The following is a 24,410-nucleotide window of genomic DNA, read 5'->3' on the forward strand; positions in this document are numbered from 1 at the left end:
TTGGCCGTGAGGGTCAGGAGGCAGGTTTTTGAAATTGCCGCCTGACCGCGTCACGGCAGCCGTGCCGGCGCATGCGCGGAGCGAGCGAGCGGAGATGGTGTGAGCGGCGGCGCCCGGACTCGCGGTTTGGTAACGGTTTGAAGGCGAAGGTACTGGCGGCGCCGAGCGGTACGCGGGGCCGGGCTGCAGCGTGGGGGGTCGCGGTGTAAACCCACGGGGCGGGGGAAGGGAAGAGAGAGGCCAGGAGCCGGGCCGGGCGGGCGGGCGGGGGGTGGGCCTCCCTTTTCCTCCTCACCAAAAGCGGCCTGAAGGAGCCCCCGCCACTGGCGGCCCTTTTACGTGGAGGCGGGTTGGCCGGTGGCGCGAGGCCTGGGCGGGCGGGCGGGCGGGCGGCTGCCTTCCTTCCTTCCTTCGGGCCGGGGAGTGGGCGGGGGGTGGGGGGTGGGGTGGTAGGATGAAGGCCTGACTTCTACGAGCGCGTACCCACCCGCCGCCCCGCCTCCCCGCCAGCCCAGGGGCAAGGCCGCCGTCGCCTGATGCGAAGCAAGTGCGAGCCTCCCCCTCCCCACCCACCAGCACCGAGGTCCCGGCGCTTTTGAGACGACTTTTGAAGCATTTTTTTTTCATGTGGCGTTTTTCAAGCCGCGGCTTTGCCCCTCCTCCCTCCCTCCTCCCCCCCCCAAAAAAAAACCCGAGTGGCGAATCGCTGGCAGACATTTTGGTGGCGGCGGTGGCGCACTTCGTGCTCAGGCCGGGGATGGTGGACAAAGTGGCACCGCTCGGGGTTCGCCGCGAGCGATTCCCTGCCCCACGCCACAGGTTTCCCTCGTGTTACCCCCACACACACACACGCACACACACCCCTCACCCCTCACTTTACCATCGCCCCCAGGTCCCGCCCGCCCGCTCCGCCGCCGCGACTCACTCGGACGTCGTCGAGTGGCGAGGTGTCGGGGTCTTCGTGTGCACCATCAAAATCCTACATCACCCGTTGTAAAGCCCCAAACCTCTCTGTGTGTGTGTGTGTGTAAACAACAAAAAAAAATTATTATAAAAAAAATAAGCTCACAAAGATGCTAAGGTTTATACAGAGTTCTGCGGTTGAGCCTCGTCGTTTTTTTTAATTTAAAAAAAAAGCGACAGTGATTTTTTTCTTTAAACCCTCCCCCCCTCCCCAAAAAAAAATATTTCAAATTCATCGAGTTGCCAACATGTTTTTGAGCCACTCGCTTCTTCTCTCGGTCCTCCTCGGTTTGTGGGCTTGTCTGGTGAAGTGGTCAGATTATTATTCCATTCGGGGGTATTAATCCTGTGATGAATCCCGAAGCAAAGCCGGCAAGTTTGGAGGAAAAGCTTGCATTCCACCTATATTATTATTATTATTATAATAATAAATGGAGCCCATTTGCTGTAATTTCAGAAGAGTACCGTGCACTGATGTGAATATTTAAATATTCAGTGCTGACCGTACTTATCAGAAAAATAAGATAAGAGTATGTCAAGGCAAAGAGGGAACATCTTCTTCTGAACTTGCTGATTCTGACACTTGGGTATCCAAAATTAAGTGTTCCATTACCCAGCACTTGTATCCCTTACGCCGATAAACATAATATGTACTTGTTCGAATTAAATTTTGTGGCCTGTTCCACTGTGCAGTAAATTGTGCTATGAAATCCTATTCTAAAAGCCATACAACGAGTTTTGCCACAACATATTACAGTCAATTCACTTTACGGTATATTCTGTGAAGCGCTTTGAGACTTCTCGAAGATGTGATAAGGCCCAATATCAAGTGGAAGGATTTTTATAACCTCGGGTTAACGTCTTCAAAATAATGACACCACCCAATAATGCAGCTTCCCCCCGATACTGTATTGGAGTGTTTTTTTGATCAGCCGGGTGTCTGACATGTACGGAAACCTATCATCATGTTTAAGAGTATCCAAACCAAACCAAAATTCCAGGCATCCCACTACACATGGAAATCCCAGAGATTAGATTGTTGGAATGGAATGCGTTCTCTCTCTGGAGGGACGCATTCTGCTTACCTAAATCCAGAAAGTATTAGGTGTAGATTGGCCTGAGCCAAGGCTTGGAGACCCCAGAGTGTGTATTGGGGTACTGCTGGAGTCTGACCAGCTCAAACCTAATAGCTTGTCATTGTTATCACTGGCAAGCTTTCCTGCTGCTTGTCCAGCTAGGACCACCATACCCGTAAGGGCTTTGGTTTGCCGGCTTAACAGGGGATGAGTGGGTTGTTGGCTCCCTGCCCCCAGTGACAAGTGACTTGCATTTGATATATCTCCGCTCTCTCTCCACCCCTCCCCAGGCTCTATTGGAGTGTCAACCTCGGCTGTGAGTTGAAAGTCCCAAAGTCTTATTTTAACCTGTGATTTTAAACAAGTATTGGATTTTTTTTTGCCTTGTTGTCTTACTTGCATTCTTTGCCATGTTACTACTTTTTTTGTCTCCCATGCTCTGCTTGAGATAAGACTCGGGGAACTAAATCTGATTTCTCGTCACAGTTTGCAGTTCTGTAGTTTTATCATTATGGGTATATGAATACAATTTCAGCAATCTCAATCTAATAGCCTCCCTGTAGATTGACAATTTGTTGGCTGAATATAAAAAAACAAAGTGTGTTAGAATGACAAACCAATAAAATTAGCTGCTTGTATGTGGTGTGATTTTTCAACGGCAGTTATCAAAGATTTGCACTTCTGGCCAAACATTGTGTTTATTTTATACCTTTGCTTGTATGGTAAATCATCCCATTTACTTACAGGAAATGGCAGAAAACAAACTCAAGAATTTAGGTGTTAAAAGGACTCTAAGCAAAAAAGAGCAGGATGAACTTAGAAAAAAGGTTAGTGCTATATTTCTGCATGATAATTCAGCTGTGTGAAGAGTTTTGAGATGTCATCCCGATGTGAAAGACCCTATTATAAATACAATGACTGACATCAGAACACAAGTTAATTTTTTTAGTGTTAGCAATGAGCTGGGAGGTTCTTTCACTAATGATGACCAGAAAGTTTCAAAGTTTGCTGTGCGTGAACGTCACGTAATTGCCCTAAGAGCCAATTTTGTCAAGTGTTTGACTGCGAAAGAAACATTTTTAAGGACTTGGTTTAACATCAACAAAATTACATTTGTAGAGCGCCTTTCACTTCGGGAGGACGTCCCAAGACGCTGGACAGACAGCGTTACAGAACCAAGCTGAGGGTGGAGGGCAGAGGGGGAAGCGGAGATCGAAAGCATGGTTGTGCGCAAGTGCGCAGGTTCACCACATGTGAAAAGTGGATATAGTATGCAAACTATTTCTGAAAGTAATCATTAATTAGTTACGACAGGTAGAATGGAGGTAAAAATCATAATTTTTAAACGTCAAATAAATTTAGTTTCTTCCTATGCACAAAGAGGTTTGTGCAGAACAATAGATTTAATAAAGGAATGATGATTTATCAAAATGAATTATGTCTTACAACGTATTTAAAAAAGAGAAAATATTCCTTTACAGGAGGAAGAGCTGAAGGCAGCTGAAATCTATGAAGAATTTTTAGCTTCTTTTGACTCAAACAATGGAAGCAATGTTAAAACTTTTGTGAGAGGTGGTATTGAAAATCCATCTAAAGGTAGGTCATTTGTTTTGTGTTGGGGGATTAAGATCTAGCTGTATTTGTATATTTTTTAAAAACTAAATATACACATTCTGTATCCGTCCTTATATAGAGACTAACCTGACCTTGCAAGCCCAGGAATATTTCCAATTTTAGCATGGCGATCAAAAAAAACATGAATTTTGATGATATTAAATTGAGTTTTTTAGTGAAATTTGGTGATAATATGCTGTACGGTGTTGGATCTTTTATTGCGTTCATAGCTGCATTTTTTTCAATTTTCAAGTAGACAAGGGAGCAGATGAAAGGAAAACAAAACTATATAAACCTACAGCCAAATTTGGTGAATTAAAAGCACCACAACAAGATGTTTCTACACCATCCAGACATTCTTCTGAAGTGAGGAAACACGTAAGTTAAAAAAAGAAGAAAATACATAATTTAGTAAAGCTACTGTTCTTCTAGAAATGGATAGATGGAATTTATCTTGTATATGTCAGTTAAATCAAACTAACCGCTTCATTCATTGATCAGTATTGGCTTCCTCAGAACCTGGAAAGTTGATCTTGTATGTTGTACTGTATGTGTTGTATCTTGTGGGGATTATTTGATAATAGAGTTATTGATATCAGTTGAATGGTTGTGTAGGAGGTTTGTTCACACAAAATAACAAACTGAAAAATAAAAATGCATTGCATTCTAAACTTCTGATAAGTGAAATGCATTTTACATTTTTTTAAACTGAACTAATGGGCAATATTTTACATTTCCAAGTTTATGCTCCTGCTTTTCTAAAAGTTTCAATCAATTTTATAATTTTTTTTCTTCGTCACCTGAGATTTGCATGTGTGTGTGTATGAGGGATTGTGATTTTAAAAGTTTAAGTATAGGAATACATTTTCACCACAACATGATTGCACAACTACTTCAATAGAAAAGACATACTGATGTTTCTAATAGCTAATTACTTTTTGAATTCTGTCAAAATAATTTTGCAGAAGAATTGATGTAAACATTCTCGATTTACATGAAATGAAAATTTAGGAGTGATGTATGAATTTCATTGTATTTTACTGTAATTTATTTTCCCTCCTATTCCCCAAATAGCCCAACAAAAAAGTAAAAGATGAGAAAAAGAAGAGCAATTTGGAAATATTTAAAGAAGAGCTCAAGCAGTAAGTGGGTAGTAAAATGATTATGACCTTTCAATAAAATAGAAAAATATTTTTTAGAGTAACCTACCTTTCTCCCCACCTTTCCTCCCTCATTCCAGGATTCAAGAAGAGCGTGAAGAGAGGCACAAGAATAAAAGATCAATTAAAGATGGTACTTTAAGACAAAGTAGATTTGAACCCATACCTGGAGACCAAGAACAGCAAACGAATCGGCGTGTCTGTAAGTATTTAGGTTCATTTCTAGTGTTTTGCACAGTGCATTCCAGCTGCATTAACAAACAAATAAAATCCTTTTTTGCATGTAACATAAACAGATTTAAACTAAGGGAAAAAAATAATCTCTTTGACCTTTTTAACTTCTGATTTATGCAAATTTTACTGACGAGTCGAATTCCATTTTTGAATACAATGTCCTTGTTTAACTATAGATTAATGATTTTGTAGCAGTTACAGGAGTTTAGTGTTGAATTGTTACATCATCTTTTAACATTTGCTTGAGTAAATTATTTTGAAATGCAAAACTAAACTGATGATATGTCTTGTATTTAGTGCAGGATGATGCTCAAGGATCATATGATTCAGGGGATCCTCACACTACAAATTTGTACATTGGAAACATAAATCCACAGGTATCTTCAACTGTTAATACATTAAACTTACATAAGTCGTATCAGTCAGGACCATAACATTTAATATGATTTGCTCAAACTCCGAGTTGCACGTATAAATTGTAGAAAATCTGATTTAATCTACACTGCCATTTGTAATTTAATGCAGCCTGTAAGTGCGCATGCGTGACGGAGTAAGACTACATCTCTTGTGATTCAATGCATCTTGACCGTTGCCGGAAGCACACTTGGAATCTCATTAAATCACAGGAGCTGAAGTTTCTGGACACCCGTCGACGGGGCACCAAATAATTTCCTGCACTTCCATGCGGTAAGTGCAGGAGTCGTGGAGGGTAGGGGAGCAGCATTACAAGTTAGAAGGAAATTAATACAAGTAGCGCAAAAAAAAAGTGGTTTCAATAGGAAACTGAATGGGACTCAGGTGAATATATGACTCAGGCGATTGTGCAATTTATAAAGGTAAGACTTCTGTGAGTTCTGTACCAACCTGCCAAATTTTTAAGGATACTTGAGAATTGTGACTTATTTGCATTTTGTTTAATAAAACACTGTTCTGAAACAATGTTTTCTTTGTATTTTTGTTAGATGGATGAAGAAATGCTTTGTAAAGAATTTGGCAAGTTTGGCCCTTTGGCAAGCGTGAAAATCATGTGGCCTAGAACAGAGGAAGAACGGGCTAGAGTCCGAAACTGTGGTTTTGTTGCCTTCATGAACAGAAAAGATGCAGATCGAGGTCTGAGATCCCTGAATGGTAAGTGGATCCCAATTTCATTGTGCAATTGTGGTAGATTGCAGGGTCGTATTGAGGCATATTACTTCACGTTTGATCTTGTTCGCCTCTTGCAAATTTTGCAATCCTCTTTTTTAAGAATTGAGACGGTCATGACTTGCTAGTTTCAAGGACAATCTTTGATTTAAAGTAATGTTTCTTTTCCATGGCCAATATTCGTTTAATTTCAAAGTTTATGGGGAGTGTTTTGCCTTTTTATTGAAGTTATTGTAGCTCAATTGAATGCAATAGTAGGTGAAAACATAGTTAGATTTAATATTTTTTAAAACATGAATTAAAAGTATAGTTAGAAAATTGGTGCTTAGACTCTGGTTTCCAACTGTAACTCGTTTTGAAATTGTTTCCTTTGGTTGACGTGTTCAACCTTTTCAGTGTGAATGGCGGTGTTTCTTTCAAAACACTTTAGAATAATTTGGTAACTAATATTTAAAGGGAAACCACATTATCTGTGCGCCCACATAATATACAGTCAATTCACTTTACAATATATTCTGTGAAGCACTTTGAGACGTCTGAAAGGTGTGATGAGGCGCTATAGCAAATGCAAGGTTCATTATATTATTTGTTGTGCTAAAGATCAGGTGTGGTGTCGTTTACAGGGAAATTTATAATGGGTTATGAAATGAAGCTAGGGTGGGGGAAGGCAGTGCCCATCCCCCCACATCCCATATACATTCCACCAGCGATGATGGAATTGACTCTTCCTCCTCCTCCATCGGGTTTACCCTTTAACGCACAGCCTAGAGTGAGGCTGAGGAACCCCGATTTGCCACTGCCGCCAGCAAAATCCAAGGAGGAATTTGATAAGGTAAAATTATGTGAATATGATTTTTGTGCATGCTAGAGAATCAAAGTAAATACTTATACAGAATATTAATGTAGGCATAGAGTATTGCAAATTTTCATGTATTGAATGTGTGCAGGCCTCATCATTATTCATATTTTTTGCAAGTATAAACTATTAATGCTATATACTATAACAATTGCATAATCTGTACTCTCATAATGGCACATTGTCATAACTAGTTGTCAAATGTACATGAGAAACACGTGGAGTTAATTTTGCCTAGCTATATTTGGCCATTGATGATTCTGCATCCGCAATGCAATTTAGCTGTTAAAATGTCTACTACATAGAATTGTAGTCGGCAGATAAAAACTAGGATACTACAAAGGTATTAAGCTTAATACCTGATATGTGCTAGCAAGACAGAATCTTCTACAATTTGCTTCAAAACCCAGGTGAGAGAAGGGAGATTCGGCCATATTTCCACTCTTCATAATGTTGCATCGCCACTGCATGTGTGTGTAGACAAGGCGAGGACAGGATCAATCTTTGCTGTGATGCACCCTATTGTTGACTGGCCTGTCTGTACTCACTGTCGAGGCTCACAAATGACTAATAACTGCTTGGCTGAGTTACCAGAAGATAAATAGTGACCATGAATCAACATCTCTGTAGAAAAAAAGGTGTAAACTGCCTTGAGGAGAGGAAGGAAATTAAGAAAATTGTTTGAAGGAGAAAATAAAGATTAAGTAGTAGTATCATTATTGTCCATGTCTCTTTAAAGGTAGCTTTAATGAGCACCAGGCTAGTTTGTCTGAAGTTGGAAGCCTGTTTTTTTATGATATTTGCCTATTTTAGAAGAGTTCAACTGAATTTTTATATGTATACATCAGGAATGTCATTTATAGAATGCTGTGTCTACATAATTAGACCATCAATGCTTAATGCATTCATCTTACGCAGTAGTATAGTTTTGTTTGCACACTATGTCGGTCAGTAATTAACTTCCATTGTTCATTATCTATTTTGTGTAATTTCTTGCTAAAATATTTAAGATGGTAGCTAAATATCCACAATCATATTAAAGGGGAAGGTAAGTCTGAACAAAAAGTACCCAATCCCCCATTTTCCGCAAAGTACTCCCCTAGAATTATAAACGTACATTATACCTTTTGATCGGAAATGTCATTGAGGTTAAAGCTTACCTGGGACCTGCACCCTACTTTGCATGTCCCCTCTGATGATGTCACCGACGGGGTGGCTAGAGCAGCTCAATTTATTTTAAGGGCATTTTTGGACCCGATCCATTCGGGATCGAATGGTACCAGCTGCACATTACTGCACATTGTCAATATTATTATTTTCTGGGTTGGGTGGTTTCAGGTTGGCTCCCTGGCCAGTTGAAAATGCCCATTAAAGGTTATGGAGCTTTACTGGGATACGTGAAACTTCTCCTCGATGGTGACATTACAGGAGGCACTTGTAGACCAAAGGATCTCAAGATTCTGGAAAGATGAAGGTTTCTGCCAAAGTCAATATTAGGGTTGAAGATTCATTAATTTCTAATGGAAGATTACAGCTGAGTGGAGTTCTAGTGAGCTGTGATGTACTTCTAGTTACTGGAAGAAGTCCCCATTTTTGCAACTCCTAAGTTATTCCATTAGAAATCACTACATTTCTAATCCAATTTTCTGCAAACTTACAGTATGTTTAAATGTACTTAATGAAAAAGAATAGCCGTGTAAATCCATAGTTTTCCAGTTTATAATTACCAATTTCTTAACCATTTGAGACACTTTTTCTCTTTGTTTCACCCCATTTCTGTTTCTGTCTTGCCTTTGCATTGATTGAAACTATTTGGTTTGTAAAATGCTATTTAATGCTAATTCCACTGTTTTTCTATATATATTCCACCACTGTCTGTTTCTGAGGAAAAAAAACTGGGCTACAGATAAATCTATCTTTTCTGTAGTACAAATTCATACTATATAGCTTTTCTAAGTTTTTTAAAAATTAACCAAATTGCTAAATTGTCATGTCGTTACTTTGTCACCCATAGCATTATTGTAAGCTGATCTTTTTACAATTGTTAGAAAATTGTAGTATTCTAGTTATGTATAATATTTACCACGACTGATCCATTTTGAAATTAAAAGGCTAGATTAGCAGTGTCTGAATATTTATCACCTGGATAGGATTGTCAACATCTAGTCAAACAGGTGTGTCTGGGCATTTTAATTTACATTTCGCTTTACTACTTGAAATATTTGATCTTAACCAGTGATTACACTGCTAGTTCATTAACTTTTGATTACATTGCAAATTCTACCAAAGTTAATGCAGACAGAACACTAGAGAAAAAATGTGTTTAGGTCTGTTTGCCCCTACAATAAAATTAGGTATCCGTGGTCTTGCTCTGTTATACTTCTATGCTGTTTATTTTAGAGCACAAATATGTTGTTGCTCTAATCCAAATAATGTATGGTTTACACATGGTGATATTTCTGTACTCAGCATATAAATATACTAGGAATATTACTGATTCCCAACAAGGTATACCGATAGTTTGAAAGGAGCACTTAGTGTTCTGTTCAGTGTGTGCTACAGCAGTACAAAGGGAGAGTAGCCTTCAGAAACTTTTCAGAATTCAGATATTTAGGTTTTATGTTGGGCCAAACGTCCTGGTGAGTATTCTGTTGTGCAGTATTTAGTGCTATACGTCACTGCTGTATTTTTTCGTAGCTAGCATATCAAAAAAACTAAGCATAGCACTAAAATATAAATTGTTGCTTTTGTTTTGTTCTTGATGCTGTATGTCCTGCAGTGTTTCACCAGCCAATACTCACATTCTTTATATTTTTACTATTTGATGTGACTTCATGTGCAGACTCTGTCCGAAGCCGTAGTCAAAGTGGTTATCCCAACAGAAAGGTACACTTTCAGTTCATTCTTACTACTACTGCTACTACGACAAAGCAGCTTATTTCCAACTAAATTTACAAAATAAAAGGACTTTTTTCCACAATTGCTTACGTGCCTCCAAGGATGTGCCCCATTTCTGCGAGCAACCATAAAAAGATAAGTTTTTTTTAACTAGTGTCTCTTGATCAGAAAATGGAGTTATCAATATAAGTAGTAGGAATGGCGAGTAACATTAACCAGAATTGCTTTGATTACATAGAATATCTTTATTGAAATAATTAATTTTAATTATTCATAATTTTTCTGTTTTTAACAAAACCACTCTCAATGCTGACTGAACGATTGTTTCTTTTCTGTTAGCGGAGTGAGTGCCTCTTAGCTTGCTAAATGGTTGAGCTTATACTTGATGTCTTGCTCAGAGGATTGGGGACTCCTGGCACGTGATAGCTTTTTTTAAAAAAAAGATTTGTGGTTAGAGTGTGCCTTAGTCGCACCATAACGTGGACCAAAGGAACATGGGACTGAAGTGGCGGCCAACTGGTGCCTCAGGAAGCTGAACTGAGTGGAGCCTCGCGCTGGTTTTCACTGTTCCGTGCGAAATGTCCAGGGCTTCGTGGGATAACAAGGATGCCCAACCACGGTTTGACCCTGATAGCTCCTCATACTTTTAATAGATTTTACTATTAGTAATCAACTGGGTCACATGAATTATGGATACATGGCATTTTCAGGTAATGCTTACATTAAAAGTAGTACTTTTATACATTAATGTATACCAACTACATTGGATAAGTGGAACAACAAAGGATAAGTGAAACCAACTTACTAGTAATGTTAATTTTCTGCTATTAAGCTATCTTTTGCTAAAGTATTGAAATTGCTTGTAATGCATTCATTCCAAAATGCTTGTGAATATTGGGCATGTTTTTTTTTTAGCAATTTTGTTTTGTAAATCTGCAGTATATTTCAGTACAACAACAACATTGTTTGATACACAAATAAGGTTCTATTGCTACAACTCCCATATACCAGAATTGTAAAAAAAGCTATACAGTGGTATAATGTAATTGGTTTGATCCCGAGTACACGTGGCCTGAAGCTCATTAGATCTATTCAGTCCGTAACTACATGCCAGTAAGGACTGAAACATTTTCTGCTAAATAAATAAAATAATTGAGACATTCTGCATGCAAATGTATAACAGTTCAGATATCATTGCTTCTCCTTGCTTTCCCTTCTGTTGGTTACATCCCTTGGAGAATTTAGTTCACATCCCTTGGAGAATTTAATTCATATTCCTCCAAAAAACTCCTGTAATATATGCAGCTTTTTAAATGCTGATTTGGTACACATTATTTGTCATTACTTCTGAATTTTATAACCCTTACTGTTTCTGGGATATTGCTGCCACTAAAGTAATTCCAATTAGTACCTATAGGAAGAAGTATGTACATCTCTAGGAAAGTGCACCACCCAAAATGTTAGTGCTAGATACTAATAATGCCAGCAGAAATCCAATAATTAGCAATCGCAAGAAAATATAAGCCTGTAGTAGCTGATAGTAGTAAGTAATGCAGTAAAATTCAGTCGGTTGTAGTTGTGGAAATTTTCTGTTGGATTGGAGATCTGCTTTACTTGTAAAACATTTGGAAGCTTTGTACCATTTATTAAGATTGTGGATTACACTGAGAACGGGGACAGCATCAACTTCGAAGCTCGTCTTATCTGTGTTAGGCCAAATATTTTTAATGGGCTTTATTTTTCTAAATGTTTAATTTTTTAAGCAGTTCTGTTAGTTAGTGTAATGCTGTTATTTAGAAGCATTCAAGACGTGTTTAACTGGATATTTTTGAATGATATCCTCAATTCCCTTTTATTCTCTTAGGAACTTATTGTGCATAATTCATCGAATGATCGAGTTTGTGGTGCGTGAGGGACCAATGTTTGAAGCTATAATTATGAACCGAGAAATGAATAACCCCTTGTTTAGGTAATATAAAAATTAATAGTATTAAAGGTGTTCAAATGAACTCTTCAATTAGTATTGGTAGACGATATAATTTTCACTTCAATATCTCTCATCAGGTTCCTGTTTGAGAACAAGACCCCAGCACATGTGTACTACAGATGGAAGTTATTTTCTATTCTGCAGGTAAATTACATTTATGATTGTTTCATTTATAATAAAACAAAATTATGCTGGAGTGGTATTTTATCAGCTAGTTGACTTCATATCTCCTGGATATCTTTACACTTTGTGAAATCTTATGCAACCAGATGATCAAGATTTTTAAAGTAGTATTTGAATGTTATTCCAGTAACCTTGTGATTAAAAAAAACAAATTAATTCGCATATAATCTGGTGATTTTATACTCTGACCAAGTTTGATGTGGCTTTGATGTAGTAATAACAATAATAATCCTTGCATTTGATATAGCGCCTTGTCACGTCTTCGAGACGTCTCAAAGCGCATCACAGAATATGCAAGTGAATTGACTATATTTTGTGGGCGAAATGCTGCAGCCAATTGCGCACAGCAGTGTCCCACAAACCGTTTTGGATTGAGTGACCAATTTATTATTATGTATATCTATTATAAAATGATAGTTGGAGCGCCATAAAATCCCAAGCAGTTTTTCAACTGGGTGCGACAGATGGTCACCACTTGTATGCGGTAATGTCATCAATCACTTGATTGGTGGCATGATTGTGCAGGCCTGCAGAAAGCCGGCCAGCTCCTTTGGCACGCATCATGCTTCAAAATGTTTTGAAGTGTGGCATTGCAATTTGCAGCGAGCTGGCCAGCTTTCCAAAATGTTTAAATATTTTGTTAAAGTGAATATCGGTGTCCACTCCACGTTCCATTTGTGCTATAAGCAGAAGTGATTTATAATGTAAATAAGTGATTTGTAAACCTACTGTAATGTGGGAAACAAATCTGCATGTACTGTTTTTGTGAACCAGGGTGATTCTCCTACGAAATGGCGAACAGTAGATTTTCGAATTTTCAAAGCTGGTTCATTTTGGCACCCTCCACCTATGAATCCCTATCTGCAAGGCATGCCAGAGGATGGGGCCGTGGAAATGCCTGTTGAACAAGAGGAGCCAGTGAAGAAGGGACAACTGAAGGATGAGTAAGTGTTTCACTAATAAGCATCCAATTCCTATAAATCTGCATTCATTTGTAAATGTGTAAATGTTTTTCATTGTAATAGTTATTTTTTCTACTCATTCAGAAATGCTAAAGTTAGCCACTTCAAATGAAACCAAGTTCAGTAAAGGAACCTTATAAAATTTAGTGAATTTCAGTGGACTAATTTTCATAAAATCTATCAGTATGTTCCAACAATGATTTTGGAGGCCAGAAACAGATGTAATACATACATTTTTCATCCAGCCTTAACTTAAAGGAATAGATCTTTTCAAACTACTTGCTTTCAAAATCCTTGGTAAACAAAGTTTATCTAAAAGGCATAAATTGACTTATCTGACAGCAGTTCAACATTTTAATCAATAAATTCTGTTTGTATATCGCAATTACTTTTGTTCAGGTGGATTCAATATTTTTTTAAAACGTGCTGTTTTGTTAAGCAACTCATACAAGTCTTTTTAAAAATGTTTTCTATAGACAGCGAGATAAACTGGAGAATATCTTGAGGGGATTGGCACCTCATCGAAATAATATAGGTGAAGCTATGGTCTTCTGTTTGAATAATGCTGAGGCAGCTGAAGAAATAGTAGATTGCATTGCAGAGTCATTGTCCATTTTACAGACTCCACTACAGAAAAAGGTAAGCAAGAAGGAATTATTTCTCTAGATTCAAGTGATGGTATTCATTGTATAGGGATGTTCTGTATATGTTATTTAACCACGTAAGTAATTGTAATTCTGGTCTTGTGTAAATGCACTGGAGAATACTTTTTTTTCCCCCCCTTTCTCTCTTCCCTGCTTCTCATCTTAATATATTGAGTTTCATGCTGCCTGAGGCACAGTTCCTGAGGTGCCAGCAGCCATCTGGCACTTCATTCAAGTGGTTCATTTTGTATGAGTAAGTTTAGGCCATGAGTGTCAACGGGCTATTTGACTATAGAAGCCATCACAGCTTAGAGTGCAAAGGCCAAATGTGGCACTCCAACTGCTGTGCTGTGATATCTACACACAACAGGAGGTCAAGGTTTCAATTTTCTAGTCTATAGAGTTTAATGCTAGACTACGTGGTGTTTTTACTCTTTGGACCATCCCTTGAATGAGTTTTTTTTAATTGATTTGCAACTGTGGTAGCAATGATGAATTGTATTAGTTACATCTGTACTAAAACCTGAATATTGTTCTTACTACATTCTTTCAACATTTGTCTCCCAATTAAATTACAATATGGACATTAATTTAACTTTGTCCATTGTGTGTAATATGAATATTTCTAAAAGGAAAAAACAATGATCCATTCATTAATGCTTTATATTTTCTTTTCATTGCAGATAGCAAGACTCTACCTGGTGTCTGATATTCTGTATAATTCTTGTGCAAAAGTAGCTAACGCATCTTATTATAGGAAATAGTAAGTTTCTTAAAGTTAGCTTTGTAGTAAACATTTTAAACATTTTAACTATTTTTTTCAGAAAGCTAATGTATAATTTGAGTGCTTTGTTTTCATAGCTTTGAATCCAGACTTCCTCAGATATTTTCTGATATGCATGAAGCTCACAAAGTGATTCAAGCAAGACTTCAAGCAGAGCAGTTTAAGGTATAATTTTGGCAGCTGTCTTGTGAGAACATTTGTTCCATTAGCCCTCAGGAGCTGGAGGGGTTTGTTTTAATATTGAGCATTTTTGATCAGTAAACCTAACATTAAATTGCAACCTTTTTGAAGTATGTACAATTATATACCTCTTGATTTTCATTGTTTGTTTTTTTGCTACTTTTTTGTTATTTTCTTGATGAAGCCTGACAATAATTAAACAACTTTACATTTGTCAACCGCTGTCAGCATTAAACACTTCCTAGCTTGTTATATTGCAGGTCAGGTGATAAATAAATAGTTTCTCCACTTTATATCATTGTGCATTAACCATGGGTTTTATGGAACACCTCTGCTTTTCAATTATTTTTCCAGGTGGTAACCCATGCTTAACAACTGTATTTCTTCACAGTTCACCAAATACCAGCCTAATACTTCCTTGATGTGTAGTTCATCAAGCTTGTTGTTTCAAAGCAAGAACAGTGGCAGATTGTGTTGTGTGTGCTGTGGCATTGTGCCCACTCAGAACTCGGTTGAGCCAGGCAAATTCAATTCCTGTAAGACTTCTGCAACTGTCAGCAAAAAAAGACTTTATTTTGAACTAGATTTATACTTTCTGAATTGTGTCACCCATTTTTGCATTTTTTTACAAATATTTCCAATATTTATTTTATATCCAGGTTTATCATTTGTCACCAAAAATTGGTATAATTCATGGACACATATGGCCTAGTATTAAGTTTCACAACCTGTCATGGACTACTTTTGACAGGGATCAAAAGAGTCACTTGACAGTGTGGACTACCATATTACATACATGAGTTTATAGAGGATTTGGTTGTTTGCAAATATATGCCTTATATTTGTATATACACGGGTTTTAACCATGCTTGGAAGTAAAGGAATATTCCAGGAGAGGTCATGGTTTGGTTAGACACAGAACAAACATATTGGTAATTGTCCTTTCTTGTTTTTGCTTAGCAAAAGGTAATGGCGTGTTTTAGGGCGTGGGAAGACTGGGCTATTTATCCAGAACCTTTCCTCATTAGGCTACAGAATATATTCCTTGGACTAATGAAATTGGATGATGATGCATCAGAAAGACGTGAGGTATGTATCATTTAATTATTTCCTTTTTCTAAGTGGAGTATGATTGAATGCTACATTTTTCCCCTAGTCGAAGGTGGGTATATTGGCAGGATTCCATTGGCTCCAGCAATCAATCATTGGTTTAGATCATATGTGAGACTACTGTATAAGTGTTGTCAGGCTTTTTGGTATTTGGGGGAAAAAAACTGGTGTGGATAGCTCCCTGTCACTATAAAATGTGAATTTGAATGAAAGGAGTGGTCCTTGAATTTTTCATAGATTATTAAAATCATAATGAATTTTTTACATCTCTGTATGTAAACCACGTGCAGGTATATTGGTTATCTACATTGGTTGTAGTGATTTGAATATAGGATCTGGAGTAGATCATTTGGCCCAATCATGCAGCATCATGTTATTAGTCTACTATAGTTTCTTTTTTAATCCTATTTTCCTTTAATGACCATATTTTTCAAATGTACATCTATCCCCTTTTCAAACACCCCAGTTGGTACTAAATCAAATTTCCAATTGTGCTGATCCTTTAGTGTCGTGCTAATCAAAACAATACTATGGATGCAGTAAGCCAGGTAGATACTGCAACTAATTTTAAGAATGTTTTGTACCTTAAAATAATTCAGTTTATGTTGTTGGAAATGGTGATGGGGCTGTTGTTCTTATAACATTTTAGAAACTGCTTGGTGTTCTGCTTAAGCACTCAAGCAGACCTGGCTTCATCTGAGCAGGCAACATATATCTTGCCTTTCTGCTCCAAATGATTGTAAGTGCTGAAATTGATGATGATGTTCCACCTGTGAAAAAAGGGCATGATTTATACCCATCTCTTTATAAAGTAGTGACATATTGGAAAACCAGATGAGATAGTAAGAAAAAATTGCTCTGTTGTGCAGCAAAGATGATTTGCTTTATTGTAGCTTAGTATTTTTCTAATTCTACATAGAATTGGTGTATAAACAAAATTTGTTTCATTGCATCACTGCACCTTTTTTCAGGTGCTTGATGATGTAGATGGCGCACCAATTTACGAAGATATTGCTCCGATCGATGATGTTGATGGATTGCCAATTGATGATATTCCACTAGATGGAGCACCTTTAGATGATATTGATGGAGTTCCTTTGAAATTAGTTGAGGATGACCTTGATGGCATGCCAAGTAAGTAAGCTGCTGAACATTATTGTTGTAGTGGTTTGCAAATCTGTGAGTAAAGAATTGATCTCTTAACCATAATCTAAGTTTCAGATAAAATTTAAATTTTTGACCTTTATATGCTGCAATTCTTTTATAGGTCCCAATTAATTCTTCATGTTGAGTGAAATACAATTAATATTTATATCTAGACATTGTTTTTAGTGTCTTAATAGTTATCTCAATGGAATTGCGCTTCCAAATATCACTGTCCTAAAGCTTCAATGACACACAATGTGGAGATAGGCTTCCTATTCTTCAGACTATTTCAGTCAGCGCTAATAGTATTCTAAAGGATAAATCATATTTTCTTTGCAATTCTTTCATTCTAAGGACTAAATCTGAAAGATATTGATGCATTTGTAAACCTGTAAAATGAATATTGCCTCGGATAAATAACTAATAGCATGGGAGCATCTCTCCAGAATTATCCCAAACCTTCCATATTATTTGAGGTTGTCGTTATTTGACTAAATGTTCTCATTGCTTAGTGGAAGAAACTATAATTAAAAAGGAGGAACCATTGTTAAAGATTGCTCCTTCAAAATGGGAAACGGTGGACGAGTCATTGTTGGAAGCTCATGGTATGGATTTTCAATTTACTTGCCTTTAATTTTACAGGTAGATGTTAATATGCAATAATTCAGATCTGTATAACTTAAAATACTTAATTGCTGCCTTTTTAGGAGGGCTTCAGCAAGGTAGCGTGCTGTTAAAGAGGTATCTCTTTTGAAGTGCACTTTGAAAAAAATAAGGGAGAGAGCCTGGGAATGGAGTTCCAGCAAGTGACTGAAAGCCTGCCTGGGAATCTTCAATGTAAATGATATGAAACGCTTGTTATTGGAATAAGCAGTTAGAGTTGGGGTCAAAAACAAAGAACAATCTGCTGGTAACCGGAGGAGCAGATAGCACTACCAACTGGTAATGGTCAGACTAATGTTCCCACAGCGAGTATAAAGTGTCATATATCATCAAGAGTCACTTATTTTAACTCTTGAGTTGCTATTGCATTCTGGAACCAATTGACTACATTGAACTAGATGTCATCCAATCTCACAATTTGCGTATCCAATTAGCCACTTTCTACAATTGAAGCAGTAGAAATATCTATTGTGTTGAGTTTCTAATTACCATGTAAGATATTGAGCAACATTGCTTTATGGTTGTCAAATCTGAAAAGTTAAATTCCTTTTGCAGCAATTACTACATCAAAATGGGATCTACTTGATCATCCAGAGTCCGAACGAAAAGTTCACATTAAGTGAGTTATGTTTAATCGTTCCCTACTTGGAGGGAGAAATTCATCTTGTATATTTTGCCCACAAAAACACAAGTCACACCACTTTACAGTATATCCCATGAAGACCTTTGAGACTCATTGATGACTTGATAAGGCAGGCACTATTATCAAATGTTAGCATCATTATTACAATACCACCATTCCTGCATTCTTTACATTGCCTTTTTCTACTTTTTCCTCTTACTTCTGCAGTCAAGAGTTCTATCACTTTATGTTGGCAAGTTGCTTTTGAAAAACTGTTTTGTGGTTCTTTAANTTTTTTTAAAACCAAGTATTAACTGTTGCTAGTAGCTGACAGAAGAGTTAGTGATTATCTCAATACGGTAATGTCTACTCCACCAACTGTTCCACCAATTTGATATTTCTGCTGCAAATCCAGTGAATGCTGCTTTTATACGATCAGTCACAACTCACTATCACCATCCCTTAAACACTGCTATAAAAGCTTTTGAAAGCACTTAATCATAAGGAGTGAATTTGCTTCATAGGGAAGAAGTAACCGAAGAAACTGAGGAGGAACCAGCTGACACTTCTGAGTCAGAGGAATCATTGGTGCAGAGGGAGGAACCCATTGATTCAAAATCACAGAAATTCTTAGAAATATCTGAACAAAAACGTGCCAAGCTGCGAGAAATTGAGGTAAATGCTAATGGTTTGGATTTACTTAATCCCTAGAATTACTCTTAATATATTTTAAAATAAATAATTAATGGAAGAAGAGTCCCTTTCTTCCCCTATAAATGAGAGATTTTACCCGCAAGTCTAGGGATAATTTCACTGATGAACTGTAATGCTGTATGCTTTACATCAAAACATTTCTGTTATAATCTCAACTTCTATCTTAATATGAATTTATAGAACCTATTGTTTGAATTCAAATAGTTTAAAGAAATAGTGTGCTGAATTGGTTTAAATTTATCTGGATGCTTATTGTTTCAGCCATCCATTGTTTGTATTTTGTACTTCAAATTTGTGGTCTGAGATTAACTTGAAGTAGGTATTATTCTGAACAGTCTATAGGTGTGGTCTAGAGAATTAGTTGCTTTTAGAGTTTGATATCTGATTACATTTCAACTTTATTTCACCAGCTAAAAGTAATGAAATTTCAAGATGAATTGGAATCGGGTAAAAGACCCAAGAAATCAGGAGTGACATTTCAACAACAGGTTGAGCATTATAGAAGTAAACTTTTGCAAAGGGTAAGATAATTGGCTGGCTACCTTTTTTTTTCTTGAGCATCATAATTCTAGCAACAAACTTAACACAGTAAACTGAATTGAAAGAAACAAGAATCTTTTAATACCAGGAATGGTGGCAAAAGTCAAATTGATTAGTTAATACGGTTGTTTGCTGTGGTTCAAAATGTAATTCATATAGATGGAATAATTGTGTAATGAAGAAAGATTAATCTGCTTTGTCTTTGTACAGGAAAAGGAAAAGGGCCAGGATAAAGAGGTAGAAAAAAAGGAAAAAGAAATTACAGATTCAGAGCGATCAAAGGACATAAGCAAAGAAAAAGACAAAAAAGAAAAAGACAGAACTGAAGAACGGAGCAAAGAGAGAGACAAGGATAAAGTCAAAGCCAAAGAGAAAGATAAGATCAAGCTGAAGAGTAAAGAAAAGGAACGGAGCAAAGATCGAACGAGGAATAAAGATAAGCAAAAGGGCAGCTCAATTTCACCCTCCAGGTAGCAAAGCACACGTACCCCTAAAGTACAAGAATGATTAAAAATGATTACATTTTAGATTTTGAATTTCTTGAAGATAGTATTCTGTGAACCAGAATAGGGAAAAAACAAAGGGTTATGTAACAATGATTTCTTACCAGGGTACAATTTTTACTTCAGTAATAATGCACTAAATTCAGATTTTTATTGCAACCTACTAACTACATTTAATTACAATTATTGAATGTATGGTTTACCAAGATAAAGCCACTAGAATCATAGTGTTTATGGGGATATAAGACAGTTGCACCCATTACTGCTGATCTTAACACCACTTGTCAATCTATTCACTGTGTTCCAGAAAAGGGAGGTGTACAAATTCACCAAGTCCTTCGAGGAGCAGCAGATATGGAATATCGGTCTCGCCTTGGTCTGAAAGATCACAGCTAAAAGAAAATACCCTCTCGAGGTCTCCATCACCAGCATATAAAGATTCCCCAAAGAATAGTGGCAAGCGGAAAAAGAGGTGAGGGCATTTAATAGTATCTTTTGTAACTAGGTGGATGCTTGCTATAAAATTTGTAGAATACTTTTAAAGTCCAATGGACTTTATCTTTCTGTTGTATACTTGAGCTATGGTTCTTCTAACTGATCTATTATTGTACAAGAATTTAGTTGACTGGTGCTGTCTAATAGAGGATAAAATATGTATTGATAAATATATCTTTGAGGGACTCTGTTTTTATTTCTTTTTTTGTTTCTCGATAGATCTTGGTCAAGATCTAGATCTCCCAAAAAGTCAAAGCATTCCCACTCAACTTCTCCCAAGAAATCCAAGCCATCACGATCACGTTCAAGAACTCCTCACCGGTCTCGTAAAAAGTCAAAGAAGAGCAAACACTGACATCAACATTTCTGCTTTCATGTACATAAAGGAAAATGCAGCTTTTTTGTACTTTGTTTTGCCTCTGTTACTCTGTTCCATTTGTTTTATAGATGGAATAAATATTCTGTGCTTTTGTATTTGGATAACTGCTGCTCATTTTACAATGGGATGGTGATTCAGTTCTGAAAATGGTATCAGTTATGATCTGGAAATCTCCTAACTGTTCCTTGCCAATGTAAAGCATTCATCTCTGCATTCTTGTCAAATTTTGCTTGTGCTTTAGTACAAGTATTTTTTTTAAATCTGTGTAATATCTGCAGAGAGAGCTGCAGGAGACATGAATGTGTGTTTTGTGATCCTTATAAGCATCTTGGTGTTCAGTTTCTGTAATAACATTTAAATAAAGTTTAGTGACCCCTTTCTTGAGGACAATTATTATACTGAATTGTACTTTCGTCTTTAATTTCCACCCCTCGCACTTTTTTATTTTTATATTGCCCTTTAAAAGCATACCTAACTTAGATTCCCTTGGCACCATGTAAGCTGCTTTGCATTTAATGTCGAGTGTTAGCATTTTTACGTAAGCTTCACAGGATTTTACTATAAATGTTAGTGACTATTTTGGGCAAATATTCTCGCACTTTTCTATTAGCCCAGCTGATCGTCTGTATATTTGCAATATATATATATATTTGGATGTTGAGTCGGGGCTCTGCGATGAAACCCTCTATAACTGGAAAGCTTGGCAGCAGTCACTGGTTAGGCTCACACATGATGCCTGACCACATAAATTAGGTACTGATTGAGAGGTTCCAGCAAGAATCAAAATACTAAGGAGGGAAAGAAAAAATAATGTTCTCCCACTAGATGGGGCTCATTCACATAGTCCTTACTACCTGGAAAGCTATTGTGTCGTTATACAGTCAATTCACTATATTCTGTGAAGCACTTTAGAGATGTCGCGAAGATGTGACATCAAATGCAAGGATTATTATATTGACTCATAATTATCAGAACATACTTTCCTCCAATAAATGTATCACTATGATATTGTGTTGTGATTTTGCACTCCCCGGGTCATTGTATCCTGTATTAGCAATGGTCTGGACTCCTATCCAATTGTTTTACATTTGGATAGGGGAAGCCTGTTGATTTTTAACTCATATTTGAGAAAAATGATAGTGATATTGACATAAAACGATTTGGGCTTGTGCTTAGACCAGATTGATTCAGGACAACAAACTGGTAACATTGCAATTATCCCACCTCTATATGCAACTCACCCGTAAGAGTCCCGTTATAATGAATGAATCATTAAATTAACTGAAGATACCGAGCACTGACTTGCTAAACGTTGTGGAAATTTACCAGCAAACAGAACAAGATGATGAATGCTGCTATCCTACTAACTTGTGGAGTCCTGTAGCTCAGTGGTTAGAGCAATCCCTTGCAAGCAAGAGAGCTGGGTTCAGTTCCCAGCAGGGTGAAATGTTGGGCAAGTTTCATTACTCCACATGCCTCTGTTGCCCAGCAGTAAGTAGGAAATCAGTTGTTATTTGATTGGCAGATCACTTTTCCACGGGTAATAATTCCTTTAAAAAAATTGGTTACTCAATCCACGATTGATTGACTGTAAACAATTGGCTGCTGTGTTTTGTCCACAAAATATACAGTCAATTCACTTTACAGTATATTCTGTGAAGCGCTTTGAGACGTCTCGAAGACTTGATAAGGCGCTATATCAAATGCAAAGATTGTTAGTATTAACTCCATGATATCCATGATATTCTTTATAATGTTAATTATAAAGAATATAGATGGGATTCATTCCAATGCTGTAATTTAATCTCGGGGTCTAGATAAGGGAAATAATCCAATAAAATGCCATCCTTGCTTTATCATTCGTAACACTGATTACTCTGGTAATTTACTATATTACACGCATATGAAATTGCTCTTAGATGAACCATCCCTGGAGTCCTGTAGCTCAGTGGTTAGAGCACTCGCTTTGCAAGTGAGAGACCTGAGTTCAATTCCAGGCAGAGGGCGAAACCTTGGGCAAGTTTCCTTACTCCACACAGAGCCTAATAATAATCCCTCCAAAAAACAAAAACAATAATAAATTGGTCATTTTCAATCTACGACTGTTTGTGGGACATTGCTGTGCGCAATTGGCTGCCGCGTTCGCCCACAAATATACAGTCAATTCACTTTACAGTGTGTTCTGTGAAGCGCTTTGGGACGTCCTCCCGACGTGAAAAGCGCTATATCAAATGCAAGGATTATTATTATTATTATCCCAAACCAGGCTTTCTCCCCAGTATTTCAGAAACGGATATAGAAATATATTTATAGTCTGTGTGTGGGGGGGGGGGGGGAACAAGAAATAAATAAAACAAAAAATTTAATGTGCTAAGGAAAATGTATGGCTGTACAAGTTACTTCAGGAAGTTTAATTTGAGGTTTTGTAAGAGGAGAATGCTTGGTTAGCGAAGTTTGAACAGATTTCACGTGGTGCAAATTGGATGGAAAGTGTCTGTAGGTGAGTTTAATTCACAATGATTACTGTTAAGGGGGGGGAATGTAGTGTGAACAGGTGAGAGGTAGATAGATAACTCGTGTTTCAACTGCCCTCAGGACTCTTATTGTTTTGGAAATCTGAACCTGATGTAATGCAAACTCAACTCTTTGGGAGTTTGGCAATATTGCACTGAATACCAACAATGACTATTGTTAAAGTCCTCTGGGGATGTTATCTGTAGCAGCCAGAAACTGGGTGGATTTTGAGTTGGTGAAATTGACAGGTGGAGAAGTGAAAAAGCACCNTTTTTTTTAAAACCACCACTTTTTAATCAACTCTTGTGAATCATTTCCTTTATTTTTTAATCATTAAGAGCTGCCTGTCTGGCTTGTGTGTGTTGTTGTTAAATTGCCAGTTCACCTTAATTAAGAAGGTGGGGAAACATGTTTGGGATTTAGTTTGGGTAGACAATGTGACACCTTAACTCCCAGGTGTGGTTTCTCCATCGGTTTATTTCATCAAATAAACTGGGAATATTAAATGGTCCTGGAAAATATAACGTATTTCAATGCATTTCAATGACATTATTAGCTCTTGTGACGTCAAATGTGCTTTAAACTGGTGTAATTTTATCAGTCATTTTGCCCAAAGGGACCAGGTTTGACCATCGCACTTTTCCTCATCAGCAGTTTGGAAATGAATATAGCCTCAAATCTAAGCAATGAACAGATTAACGCACAGTTGTGTGCAACGAGTAATGTCCTGGACCAGAGTCTGAACAGTTCCTACAGTGGTCTGGACCACGACTTACTGACTCGCAGAATGATTATGCTCTCAGGCACCGTTATCTTTCTCCTCCTCCTCTTCCTGATTAGAAGACCGAAGATCACACGGGCCATGGTAAGTGAGCAGGTTTGATGGTGGTCATTGCCTTTCGGTTGGCTTGATCTTGGTGGCTCAGCAAAGACTGCTTTTTTTCTCTCTCTCTCTCTCTCAACGTTGTTATTTGTTATCTTCGAAACGGTACGAGTACATAACGTGCAAACTCTTCTAACCTGTGGAGCAATTGAGGCTT

General features: G+C 37.4%; 1 protein-coding gene across 3 annotated transcripts; it reads left to right on the forward strand.

Moving 5' to 3' along the window:
• Positions 1-58: 58 nt before the first annotated feature.
• zgc:163098 (uncharacterized protein LOC100037380 homolog) lies at positions 59-21,254 on the forward strand. Of its 3 annotated transcripts, none has more exons than XM_007892262.1 (25): positions 59-149; positions 2,786-2,866; positions 3,521-3,635; positions 3,907-4,031; positions 4,728-4,795; positions 4,894-5,015; positions 5,345-5,424; positions 6,010-6,175; positions 6,814-7,022; positions 9,889-9,932; positions 11,809-11,913; positions 12,009-12,075; positions 12,889-13,058; positions 13,553-13,715; positions 14,404-14,483; positions 14,582-14,669; positions 15,645-15,773; positions 16,766-16,928; positions 17,453-17,545; positions 18,159-18,222; positions 18,750-18,900; positions 19,350-19,460; positions 19,690-19,949; positions 20,290-20,454; positions 20,697-21,254. In XM_007892262.1, exons 1-25 carry the CDS (start codon positions 72-74, stop codon positions 20,830-20,832), a joined length of 3,033 nt encoding a protein of 1,010 aa, XP_007890453.1. In that variant the 5' UTR covers positions 59-71; the 3' UTR covers positions 20,833-21,254. The 3 variants fall into 3 exon arrangements, with proteins under 3 accessions (XP_007890453.1, XP_007890454.1, XP_042196780.1); XM_007892263.1 differs by having other exon boundaries at positions 3,910-4,031; XM_042340846.1 differs by lacking the exons at positions 59-149; positions 2,786-2,866; positions 3,521-3,635; ... (5 more) ...; positions 6,814-7,022; positions 9,889-9,932 and adding an exon at positions 10,276-10,563.
• The last annotated feature ends 3,156 nt before the right edge of the window (positions 21,255-24,410 follow it).

Source organism: Callorhinchus milii, unplaced genomic scaffold (assembly GCF_018977255.1).
Source record: "Callorhinchus milii isolate IMCB2004 unplaced genomic scaffold, IMCB_Cmil_1.0 Scaffold15, whole genome shotgun sequence".
NCBI lineage: Eukaryota > Metazoa > Chordata > Chondrichthyes > Chimaeriformes > Callorhinchidae > Callorhinchus > Callorhinchus milii.

Excerpts from the sequence above, each read along its gene's own strand:
- zgc:163098 (XM_007892262.1), top strand. The coding sequence starts at position 72 with ATGCGCGGAGCGAGCGAGCGGAGATGGTGTGAGCGGCGGCGCCCGGAC. Across the intron at positions 3,636-3,906 it reads TATTGAAAATCCATCTAAAG|TAGACAAGGGAGCAGATGAA; the intron begins GTAGGTCATTTG and ends TCAATTTTCAAG. Across the intron at positions 7,023-9,888 it reads CCAAGGAGGAATTTGATAAG|ACTCTGTCCGAAGCCGTAGT; the intron begins GTAAAATTATGT and ends CTTCATGTGCAG.